The sequence below is a fragment of the Calypte anna genome, chromosome 9 (genome assembly GCF_003957555.1).
Source record: "Calypte anna isolate BGI_N300 chromosome 9, bCalAnn1_v1.p, whole genome shotgun sequence".
NCBI lineage: Eukaryota > Metazoa > Chordata > Aves > Apodiformes > Trochilidae > Calypte > Calypte anna.
The window spans coordinates 405,423-418,488 of record NC_044255.1 but is presented as its reverse complement, the minus strand read 5'-3'; the positions used below and the strand labels follow the sequence as shown (position 1 = coordinate 418,488).

At 40.7% G+C, this 13,066-nt stretch overlaps 1 protein-coding gene across 1 annotated transcript in view; it reads left to right on the top strand.

Moving 5' to 3' along the window:
* The first annotated feature begins 1,260 nt into the window (after positions 1-1,260).
* The window catches only part of COL4A3 (collagen type IV alpha 3 chain), a 58,812-nt gene continuing 47,006 nt past the window's right edge, over positions 1,261-13,066 (top strand). Inside the window, exon 1 of the mRNA XM_030456293.1 lies at positions 1,261-1,344. Coding sequence (XP_030312153.1) covers positions 1,261-1,344 — 84 coding nt within the window. The remainder of the gene's footprint in view (positions 1,345-13,066) is intronic.

The following is a 13,066-nucleotide window of genomic DNA, read 5'->3' as shown; positions in this document are numbered from 1 at the left end:
TTAGCTTTATGCTCATGAAAGGATTTAGATTTGTATCTCCCTGAACATTTTTATATACATATGTTATATCATTGTATACTGATGCTTTTTCTGTATCACTTGCAGGGTTTATAATAAAACCTGTAATACGAGAGTTCCTGTACTGCATTCACAAACATGACAGGTAAGGTAGCATGGCTGTGGACAGCAAAATATACTTTCTGCATTTGCACTGTCTCTTTACTTGGCGAAATGTAACCTTGAATGTGCAGTATTTTTGTAATTTCCATTCAGAAAACCTTTGTATCATACTAAGCTATGTGGAAAATCTGGGGAGAAACATTTTTCCCTCATTTCCCACTGCTCTGTATTTATGCAGTGGGCAGCATTTTGTCCCTTCAGAGACTCCTCGGTCTCAGCTGTCTCATCAGGTAAACACTTAAGGGAGAGGTGAGTGTTGCTGAAAGGAAAACACTCCCGTCAGTGCCCAGCAGAGCCAGGGATGCCAACGAAGCCAAAGAAGGGATGGCGCTGAGGGCCGGGCTGCCGCCGGCCTTCCCCGGTACCGCCTCACCCATGCACCCGGTGCTGCCTCCTCCCACCTCGGCCCCGTCCCGGTTTAACCAACCCTTTCTTCCCGCCGGACCGCTACAGGTGAGCCCCGTCTGGGCGAGCCCAGGCCGTCTCCTTGGCCGGGTGGTGCCCGGAGCTCTCCGGGTGGATCCCCGTCACCGCTTCGCCGCTCAGCCCCGAGGCCGTGCGGATGGAGCCCGTCACCTGCGTTCTCACGGCGGAGCGGGAGAATCGGGTGAGGAACGGTGTCAGTCCAGAAACCTGGGACATCTCCAGCTGTGCCGGGACGTGGCTGTTCCCTCAGAGAGTTGCGCAGTCCCGGCAGGCGCCCAGCTCAGGCAGGACGGCCCGTGACGAGCGCCAGGTACCGCCGCCCAAAGCTGCCCGTCCGCAGCGCTCACCTCAGCTCCCAGGCGGGAAAGCCCCCGGCTCCTCGTTCACTCCACACCCGCTGAGGACGGACGGCGACTGGTGGCGGTGCCCGAGGCAGGAGACGTGGGGGGGTGAGTAGAGGGGAGGAGAGGGGTGGTCCAACCAGCCCCGCCCCGGACTGCCCCGGTCCCTGTCCCCACCCCAGGGCGCCGGTAGCGCCGAGGCGGGTGCAAAGCAGCAGCCCCCAGGCCAAAAGCCGCGGGCGGGCGGGGTTCAGAAACGCGTACTCCGGGCTGAGCTCCGCGGGACGCCGCGCAGGCAGCGCCGAGGGCGGTGATGGCTGCCAGGGGCTGCCCCCGCCGCCTGACGCCGCTGCTCCTGCTCGCCCTGCTCTGGCCGGGCCGCTTCGCGGCGGCTGAGGTGAGTGAGCGCGGGGCAGAGGGGCTGGGGCAGCGCGGCGGGATGGGGCCACAGGGACAGAGCGGGGCTTAGCCCCTCAGCCACTTACAACGAAAGCACCTTGCGTGTCGGCGCTGGCAAGTTCTGAGAAGAAAAGTTCTGTATTTTGGCGTATATAAATGATAGGGCTCGCTCGCGTCAGGCACATCGCAGCCGGGCGCGGCGAGGTGAGGTGAGGCGAGCTCCATCTCGCTGGGCTGTGAGGTACCGTTACTCCTATACCCATGCCCGGCGGGGATTAGGGAAGGCGGGGAGGCCCCCGCAGCCCTTGGGGCACTACTACCTCATCGTTTGTCCCGGGTGCGAAGGAGAAGCACAAGATGTCGGTGGCCTAGCCGGGTGGGTCTCGGGGCGGCTGCTCCCACCTCCATCTGAGGGGAGCCCCGTGAGGGGATGGGGGTGCTCAGGTCCTCTGCGAGGCTGTAAAGCGGGAGAGGTGAACGGGAGGGACAGAGCGGTTCTGGTGCGCGTGCTCCCTGAGGGAAAGGCTCCCAGAGCGGCGCTTTCCATCTGAGCCACCTGTGCAGCCTTGGTTACAAACTCACTTTATGGTTTGTCTTTTAGTTTTACTGATGAGCGTGCATTCACCGTTTGGTCAGTCTCCTAGACCATTCTGCAGTCTTTGCTGTTCCTTGGTGCTCTGTCTGGTTATTATAACGTTTAGATTGTTGGCTGTGATGGTAAATGGGTCAATGTAGGTCTCAACATTTCTGTCTGCTACCAAAGAGAAAATAGTCAGTTTTAGTAAACTTCTGACAGACATCAAATCCAGGAAACTGCCAGCTGCAGTAAATTTCAAGTTGTTTCTAACATAATAGTCATTTTCTCTTCACATGTGTGAGTAAAGCTACTCTACCAGAGTAGACAGAAATTCTTTACTACTTATCTAAATATTTTGCCGTTCGCCTTTATAAGGAAAAAATCTGTTCTACTTTGTTGTTGCTGAAATAGAGCCACATTCAGCTGTAATTACCTGAAGCAGACTAAGTAGTAATAATGGTTCTATTAAAATATTGTAGCTCTTTCACTCACCCATTCTGGGTAAAATATCTCGGAACAGTGTAAGCACCTCACATGTTTTCTTTCATGACTCTCTAACAAACTTGCAGTCCAAATTTGGTCATTTAACAAAGATCTAATTGTTTGATTTGTTATGGAATTAAAATACCTCAGAGTTCTTATGTAGAGCAGAGGTACCAAATCTATTCGCCAAGTACCCACTTTCTGCTGAATTGTTACAAGCTCTACCTAGACCTGACCATTAATCTAAAAAATGTGGAGGATGAATAAACTCAAGACCTGCCTCTCTCTTCTGCCCTGTTGGCTGTTCTTTTTTCCATTTATTTTCCTCTGCTGGTAGCTCTGATCCTTTTCTCTTGTTGCTCCTAAGAGCACATGGTCACATGTGGCTCTGGATGGCTGTTAACAAGTGCAAGCTGAGGACCAGGAACTCCTCTCTTCCTCCTCCCCCTCACACAACACTTGCACTCTTTCCAACCCTCTTTTCTCTCTGTGTTGATCTTTTCTTCCTGTTTTATGTTTTTGCCTACAAAGGAAGGCAGAAGGAGGTAAGACAGACCTCCATGTAAGACCATATGGCCCAGTGAAGCATTTTAACACTTTTTTGCAGCCTCAGTAGAGTCTTAGGGTATTTGCCAGTCTTGCAGAGTCATATGCCTTAGTTCATGATCAGCCTTTCTACTTAAGGTAAATCATGAAGTTCTCAGATATCAGTATTCTATAGCCTTATCATTACTAGATCACTAATTTACACTAAGGTGTTTAAGACAAGGTCTGGGATAGTGGGAAGTGACTTCTACAGCAATCTTGCTATCTGAGCAAAGTCAAACATGATGTATTGATTTAGTGGTGCTCTGAAAATTTAGCAGATCTCAAGTGTTTTATGAGATTAAACTACGTTTTATATATACATATATATATTAACATATAACTGAAATCAGTTTAAGATTCTAATGTCAATTTATATTGTATGAAAATGCTGATATTTTCAAAAGAGAGAAATTTTCTAGATGATGGAGCAAATAAGGATTTTAAAACTACAGTTTTATCTAAACTCCTAATTAAATATTAGTGGCTACACTTAACTTATAAGAAATTATTGATGAATAAAACATCACATGTTGGCTGGATTGTCCATTGCAAATAAATAAGTACTGTGTGTGTTTTAAAATTGTGCTACACTTCCATGTGAAAAGAAATTGCTATTGGACAGCAGGCAATAATTTTGTCATTCACACAAATTAAAAAAATTTTCAACAAAAGTCCTAAATGTCTCCTCAGAGCTAAATAAGTAGTTTATTCCCAAAGACAAGAAAAAAAATTAGTTTGTGCCTGCTGCTGTTTAAACAGCAAATTTTCGTCTTTGCAGACCTTCACAGGGACCAGAATTTCCTGCCCTTAGGAGCCTGAACTTTCTGGCACCTGCTAGGGAGTATTATTATCTGCATTCTTGGCCACTGGTACATTCTAATCACATCTTCTGAAAACTCAGCAGAAGTACCATCTTCCCACGTCAAAGGCTTTTCAGCTTGCTTGATGTATTCCTTCACTCCAAATACTGATAATTCTTCCATTTTCCCACTTAATAATAGTAATAACAATAATAATAGCAATAACAATAATAATGTTATTTTTCTGCAAGGAACAAGATCATTCTCACTCCTCATTTCTGTTTTTTCCTCTCAGAAAGAAATTGAACTGCTTTTTCATGGTTTCTTTTTTTTTTTTTTTTTTTTTTAACAGCACCTGAAACTGATACTGTCAGTTGGATGTTTGCAATCCCATTAATTCACCTGAGTGTGGCCTCTGTTTTGATACTATCCACGTACTACTTCTGTGTCTTGAAATTCATCACTAATCTAAAAATGTTCCCTAAAATTTGCTGCTTTGAGTAACACTAATTAGAAAAATACCTCAGCCAGGTTCAGTACTGCTTCTTAGAGCCTCTGATCAGTTTTATGATGGCATCATGGTAGTGAGTGTCCAGGATAAAAGAAGGTTTCTACTTGAACAACATTACTAGACTGCAAGTTACCTGCACCTCATGTTACTGCCATTTTTTTGTTTCTTATTGCAATACAATTGCAGCACTGTATTAGCTCACAAGATAAATTGAACTGTTTGATATCCTGTGTTTGCCTCTTACTATTTTTTTAATCATGTGCTGCTGGAAAGGGGTTGGGGGGAATAACAAACTGTGTCTGTAAGACTTGGCAAGATCTTTTTGATCTGACTAGAAGCAAGTGATCATATTTCCCACTCAATTCCATTTTTTACATGTGTTAGAATTTACATGCAAATGCTTATAGACTGGTCTTTTTTTTTTTTTTTTTTTTTTTTTTTTCTGATTATATGCAGATTATATTGCTGTCACAAATAGATCTTAATACCTGGCTCTGGAAGGGAAAAAGTGTTCTAGCTCAGACATGACAATCTCCAAGGCTGGTAAGAACAGGGTGCAGGCTGAATTGCTTTGAATCAAAATGTTGGAGGGACAAATTGTCACAGTGAGAATGTTTTCTGCTGGCCTTTGGAAGGGCCCAGGTTCTTTGTCACAATAAGCAGCTGAGAAGAGAAGATGTGCACCTGAATATACAAAAGAGAGTTCACTGAGCGTGTTAGAAAAACAAGTCCTTTGTGAAACGTTCTCTTTGATTTGCTTAATGTGATCCCAGCTCTGAAGTCAACGAAGGTCTTGCTCTCATAATTAGGCCCAATTTATACTGGACTTTTCTGATCTCTGTAATTAGTTGTAATCCAGACATTGACTCCATAGAGAAATAGCCTGTGTCAGACACTGCAAAGCAGTGCAGTGGGCCAGGAGAGTTGGCATAAATTTGCAGAGTTGCCCTAATGTTTGTGCATCTAAACCTATGGAGTTCTTCTGTCTGGGGCCACGTGGAGGCTTGCTCTGATGGCTAAGGGATGTTGAGTGTGCCTATGTGTATGCTGCACCTGACAACTAAAAGAAAATGAACCTCTGTAGTAGACCTCTGTGAAAACTGAACTGTTAACCCAATACATGTAGTCTTTTGCTAACAAACCTACAAGGTAAATATACATTTAAGCAAGATTCTCTAATTCAGGTTACTTTGCTGCATGAATATAATTTTTAAATGGTTGAAGCAGGCAGGCAAACACTGGTTCTTTCTTCATGGCTTTGCATTTCATACAGCTATAACAGCATTTTATTTTGAGATCTGTGCTAGCAATCTCTTCTGCAATACCTGAGGTGATTTATCCTAAGATGTCTGTGAAACAAAATACTTTGCTATTAAGTGCAACCAGTATGGGATGTCCGGTCATCTGTTTTACTGTCACATTCTCACCCCTCTGCCTAATAAAGTGATACTAGAAAGCTCAGTGTGTTGGCATGTATTACAGGAGCCTAGGAAGAAGGGGAAATACAAAAAGGCTTTTTTTTCTTCTTAACTGTTTACAGCCTCAGTCTCTTTTCCATGGACTGAAGAAGTTCCAGTTTGCTACACCTAGTATATTTCTAGTTCTATTTTTGTTGTTTGGTTTGGTTTGGTTTTTTTAACCTGGCAATTCTGTGATAAGGTACAAGTCCTACAGGTTTATAGGTTTTCCATTTGGCATGGGTTGATGAAGGCTTTTTAACTAGGTCTTTCTACTGCAGTTTCCAACAGATCATTTTGGAGGAAGCTGCAAGAAAAGTAACTTTTTGTTGGTTTGTTTTTTTTTCCCTTAATCTGTGAAATCACAGAGCCTTTCACAAATAAAGAAACCAAAGCATGTGCAATAAGCTTTCTCTGAGCAAGTTACTGTTGCTTTCATTGCTATTTGCACCACTTAACAGAAGATGCACACTAGGAATTTTATGAATATACAAATATACAGGCCTGAGGAGACAACAGTTATAAGGAATAACATTCCCACACTCCACATTTGGGAAGAATTGCAAATTATAAATTTTGAAATACCAGTTAGAAATATTATAAATTTGCTGATCTTACTGTAGTAGGTCAGCAAAAATCCACTAGTTTAATGGTGTGTATTTTTTGTTACTTTGCTCTTTTGAGATGACTCTGTTAGGAAGCAAGACCACGGATGAATAAGCTGATTAAACACCCTCAAGAGTGTACTACACAAAACAAAATTCTGTGGCCTGAATTGCCTAATCTTTCTTTCCTTGGGGGAAGGAAGAATATTTATTTCTGCTGGCCCCATGTCCTTATCAAAGTCAACCACAGAGATGGGGTTTACGTGTTTGCCTTTGTCTCAATATACAGAGAACATTTTGGTACAGTTTCTGATAGTCCTCATCACAGTAACTTCCAGCCTAGTGAGATTATTTGTAGGGTAAGATATTGGGCATTGTAAGTATCAAAATTTTCTGCTTTTTAGTAGAAGGAATAAACCCATCTTTCTCCATGTTTAAAGAGGAAGTAGTTCTGCATCTTCTCTTTGCATTCTCTATACTTAAAGAGGAAGTAATTCTGCATCTTCTCTTTGTAGATCAAAAACAATTAAGGAAAAAAAAAAGGGAGATTCAGTTGAGGGCCTCAAATTTCACTTTTCCAAAAGGGCATATAGCATGCCAGCATACATAGATGATGAGTAATTTTAAGCAGCTTCTACAACACAGTAGTAGATGGCCTTAGTGGTCATCACTACAGAGCTCCCAACTGGAGTCTGAAAACTCAAAATGTTTGTTTTTTTCCCTGAATTACAAACCTGTTTTATTATAATGCAGTGATGCAGGCACAGTGGAGGCTGCTGAGTTCTCGTACTCCCTAATTCTTATCTGTCAGGGAGTTGGAAAGAAGGGAGGAGCTCCATTTAAGTGACTGTTCTCTATGTGCTTGGCACCATGGAATTTGTATGTGGAACCATGAACACAATGATAGTGGTGGATGAGCAGTTATGTTACAATAGTTTCTTGAAACTTACATACAGACAAGTTCATTCACAGCAAAAAAAAAAAGTATGCAGCACAGTAAGCATATGACAAAGAATCACCAGGTGTTTTGGTAATTGGTGTCCCTAGTTTGGGGTTTTTTGTTGTTGTTTTTCCCCAGGGACATAATTTATTCCATTGAAACATAGGCAAGGCACACCAGAACTTCTGTGAGAGTTCTGTTTCCATCTGTTTTATGCTGGTTTATTTCAAGTTGATGTTACTGCTTTTTATTGTGATACAAGTTACCATGAATATGTTTGGCCAGCACTGCAAAACTGTGATTATACAGAGTTCTTACTGAATGAACAAGTTATTTGCTTAAAAACTAGAGAAAGTTTTCATACTGGTTTTAGTCTCTGAAGTGAAAAAGGTTTTCACCCATCTGTTCCCTTGCATAGTGGAAAGTTGTTTCAATGGTCATCTACAGCAGCTTCTTCCATTTCTTCATACCAGTCATTTACCATAGTTGGTTTGCAAATACCTTTATAAATTTGTTTGTATTACATAAAATAAATCCCTTCCAAAAAGAACTCCTGACAATTTAAAAGTAAGGATAGAAAGTAAGGAAATTCTTCCCGAGTTCAGAGAGATACTGATTTTGTGTTGAGATTATGGGATCTCAAACTGTACATCTCTAAGTGAGGCACAAAGTCCTGCTTCTGTGAAGTGTTTTGAAGGGGTTTTGCTACAATCATAAATACTTAGGACTTCTCTTCTGCATGTCATGCTGAAAGCAGCACACAACCAGTCACAGAAGACCTGTCACCCAGATACTGATTCAGTAGTTATTCCCTGAGCAAGGTTCCCATTACAAGGGTTTAATGGAGTTTTTTCAACAACTGTGCTGTCTGTAGCATAACCCTTATCTTCAGCTGTGTGCTTTGGGAGCTGGTCTCCCTATGTTAGGCATTATTGACCAAGTTGTTTATTACTTCAAGTTGCAGGTGTATTTCCTTAGCAAGGCAAATGAGTTTTTTGTCAGGTGCTAGGTATTCATCTGGTAGGCAAAATTCTGTGAATTCTGATCACATACAGAGCTGTTAACAGGAGTCTTCTGAGGTAGGAATGTCTGGCTGCCTTCCAGCTCACAAGTGACTACACAGAGTTTTGGGGTTTGGGAACTGACATTTTTTCCTCAGTCTCATCATCTCCTATTTCTGCTCTATGTTGTCTCTACTTATTGAAGGGTTAATAATTTGGTTTTGTTGTACTGGCCCTGCAATCACTAAAAAAACACAGGTTCTTTTGTGGTCTTAGATAATTTTGATGAATTCATGTTTGATGCTTAGAATGCATGAAAAGCTTCTAGAATACAGACTGGAATTGTGAGACTGGTATTTGGTTTTGATAGCAGTATTTGGAGTGGGGGGACTTGGTTCTCCAGTACCTCGTATGCTATGTGGTCAATTAAAGTTGTGCAACATGAGGAATATGCTGCCAAGGTCACATTACTGTCAGTGTCTAGATGGAAATACTGCATCCTAGCACAGGTGCATCAGGCTCAGAAAAATGTCCTTAGGTAGCCTTTTCCACAGTGGAAGTTCTTCCATATGGCTTTGCTCTCAGATCAGCTGCTTGAGCAGGTTAGGATAAATTTTCACTGCAACTGTCCCTAAGCTAAAAGCTTTAGGTAGCCCTATAGTGTCCTACAGAAAGCTCAGCATTTCATGTTTCTCTGCAGCATATCTACCCCACACAAATCTGCAGTGTAAATCAATGTTAAAGCTAAATTTTCCACTTGCTGTAATCATAATGTATTTCACCCACTTTTATTAGATGTAATAGAAAGCATGTAGTAGGGAACATTGGAGAAATCAGCTTTTTTGCAGTTTTAAGCAATATATTAACACCAGCAACTTAAGCAATATTATTTTGTGTGCTCAGTTGTGGTTTATAGGCATAGCTGGAATGTGTAAAGTGATTGCTCTGCACAGAGACAGCTCAGGAAGAATTCAGAAATCTCAGTGTGTCAGCAGCCCTAAAAATTCATAGTCCAGACTCCTAGAGGAGCTGGCTCACTGATATGTGGTTTTTATTAAGTGCTGGAACCTAAGAGAAATTAGGATAAACTGGAAAACATTTGATAATTTCCTTCTGCTTAGAAAGGACCATTGTGTTGACCTGAGTGTTTTTAGGTGGCTCAGGATACCATGAATTTGCAGAAAGATAAAGTGGCATTACAGAAAAATAGATGTCCAAAAAGTCTTACTCCTTGTTTTGATGGGGTTCTAATTTTGTGATCCTTGAATTTAAAAGCTAAAAAACAATTTTCAGAGAAGGTGAGATGCTAATGAAAATCAAGTTTAAATGAAAAATCAGGCTTACCTTTTTTTTTAAATGAGCCTGATCAGCTGCTAGAACCAGCAATGAAGGAAAGTGACAGCTTTACCACCCACTTGAGAGAAGACACCTGGGCTATTTTTACTGTCCAGAGTAATTAATGGGTATCACTTGCACTTATAATTCCTCATGTTGCACAGTCATCTTTCATTTATGTTAACCAGGATTTACCTCTGGAATCAGTGGAGCTCACCCATGAACTTGAAGACAAGTTAGGCAAAAAGTGTAAACTTAAGCCCCACTGCAATCAAATGACTACATTTCTATAGAATACGTTTAGTTTCATCTTGGCTTTAATCTGAATGTCTTTATTACTCATCCTGTTGTGCTTTTTTTATCTGAAAGACACTTAAAAAATGTGGTGCCTGTAGCCTGCAGCACTCTGCTGTCTCTGTCCTGGGTGCAGTATTTTAAATACAAGTACATATTTTGAAACAATAGCTAACCTAATCTGATCTTCTCTGGATCTGGAAAAGCAAGCAAATACTCTGATTTTTCTGCCATCACCTACATCATTCCAAAAAAGAGATGAGCAGAGCAATAGTAGCTCATCAACACATTTTTTATCTGTTCCCCATCTTCCTGCTATCAGGCCATTCCCACTGTGACTGTATTGCCCCAGGAATGTGAGTGACAAGACTGGAGCCTGTATTGATAGAAAAACTGATCATTGTATGCTTTTCCCCTGACATTTGTGATGTCCTTTGACATCCTTAGGTTTGATGACCTTCCCTGAATACATTCTGTGCCCTCTTTCATGTAGCTCTAGTTGGCCCTGTTGGCAAAGTGCTGTCAGCTACCAGAGCTTCTCTCTGATGCTCCCAGTTAGGTTGCTGTGAGTGCAGGGGAGGGACAAGCGGTGACCCTCCTGAAATACATTCAGTTTTGTGTAGGTGACAACATAGTCTGCAGTATGTTGTTTCCTCCTTCCTTCTTAGTAATTTTTTTGGGGGGGAGTCAGTGCAGGAAAGGACTGAAACTCTGAACTGGGGGCAGGAAGAGGTCAGAGTGCCATAGAATCCAGTTCTATAGTGTAGGAAGGGGAATCCTGGTTGATAGATGAGGGTGCTCCCACATAAGCAATTTTTCAGCAGTTACATTAAATAATTGTACAATTGTTACAGTTACATTAAATAATTGTACAGTTAAAATAAATAATTGTAATTATTTAAAGAACATATAGTATTACTAGTATCACTCTAAGCACTTCTGAAAGGAGCTCTTCTGTAAATTAGCCTGAGAAAGTGTTGTGGGTTTTTAAAGGTTCATTGATGACTACAGTTTTGTTGCTGATATAATGATCTAGCCTTATCCTTTGGCCTAGATTTTTACAAGAAAAATCTAATACCACCTGCCATATCTAAATATTTGAAATAAATGTAGATGATTGCTAGTAAAATCACAAAACTGAAAAGCATGCAGTAAACCTGTGTTTTTGCCTATAGTTTAATAGCTTTTATTGTGAGGATGTTGAATAAAACATTATTAACTAATAAATTAAATTAATAATAAAAAATAAATTCCCTCATTTTATAACCTGGCATTATATTCTTGTTTTGTTATAGTCCTTTGATAAAGGAGCTGCAGGCATCTTGCAAGGATCTGGAAACATCCAGTAGTATAAGTAAGCAATGATTTTTTGGTTCACAGCTCCTTTAATCTAATCTTGTGTAAAAATCATATGCCAAAACATTTAGTATTACCCAGTTAACTGACTGTGTAATGTAAAATCATCTTTGGTCTTTTCAGTTTAGTTTAAAGTGATATGTGTACATGAAAAGACCTGAATTGAGCTGAAAGCTTATTAATGGCAAATTAAACACATTCTAAGCATTCTGACTTCTTGTAGAGCAAAGGTCTTTTTCTTTAAATATTTCAATACCCTTGGTCAGTTATGTAGCATCATAATACCTACACATTCACACTTTTAACTTCACATTGGATTATCTGTGATTGCAAGTTAAAAAGTTTCTTCTTTATCTGTGCCTATCAAGTCTTCTGCAGATGGTACCTTTTATGGAATAACTTCATTTAATTTATCTACATGTGCTGGAAACTGTGTTTTACATGCAGGTACTATAAAAATTGTGCTTTGAGCTTTGCTTTCACAGGTAGAAACAAGGTGCAATGCCAGAAGGTAATTACCATTATAATGGTAAATAACTATATTAGGAAAATTAGAAGCCAGCTGTGGCTGTTTCTCAGGAAAGCTCTTTATGGTCAGTCAGTGTATGCTGCCAGGTACATTGAAGAGATCCTGAGAAACTGGAATACTGTAAGCATTTCTTTTTCAGTAAATGGCACCTTTTCTGGGCTCAAACATGTGGCTGCTAGATCTGTAAGCTAAATCTTACCTCAGCTTTTGAGATTGCTTAGTAAGTAGGTCTTGGATATAGCCTATGTCACCAGTTTGGAAGAGAATACTTTGGGATGAAAGGTACTGTTATTGAATAGGGAACAAGAAAATTGTTTGTCTCATCAACTACTCCAAATTCCTTTTGAGACATTTGTCACTTTGGTGTTTATTCTTAAAGGCATAAAATATCTGCCATATCATTTAGTGGGTGAATTCAGATTATCCAGTGCCAAACTGATAGACTTCACTGAGAAAAAATCAGGATACTGCTTGCTGCTAATTCTACTCTAGTGTTTATTGATGTGTTTCTGGTGCTACAACCCTATTGAGTAAAACAGCAGTAAAGGCAGCATAGTCAGATTGTTTCTGTTTTACATGACAGCTTTGTTTTCCAGATGTCTAATGCAATACCACTTGGATTCTAGCTGTCAGTTCAGGGAAATAAAAAATTATCTTTTAATATATCAGAGGTGTAAGTATTTAACATTTTCAAGTCTTTAAAAATGTAGCTTGAAATATCAATTAATCACCTATTAATCTGTTTACAGAACACAAGCAGACAATTATGTCTTAAAGGCTTTGCTTTTCGTGGCCAACTTATTCTCTTTTCTGTTTTAATTTGTGAATGAATTTTTAAATGTCTGTCTCTTGAGGAATACCTTCTGCATCTATTTTTAAATTAATACATGGTGTTATCTCACCTAACTTCAGCCACCTGAAAGACTGCTCTCAGGAATTCTCTGGTCTATAGAGAATAGCAACTACTTGCAGCATCTTTATTCCAGTGTAAAAGAGGCACCTAAGGAGACTAAGTTGTTCCAAACTAGATGTTAAATTTCCTTGTGTACTCAGTGGTAAGAGACAAATACCAGGAACCATGCAAAAAGCAAAGGTAGCTTGCTGATACTGGATACCTCAGATTTGGAGGATAGAGAAAGAAGAAAAGGATCCTACTTGTGGGATGGAAAGATGCTTTTTAATACTGTAAAATTATTTACCTGAACAGATTGCTACAGGACAATTTAAACTCTTTGACAATCTGA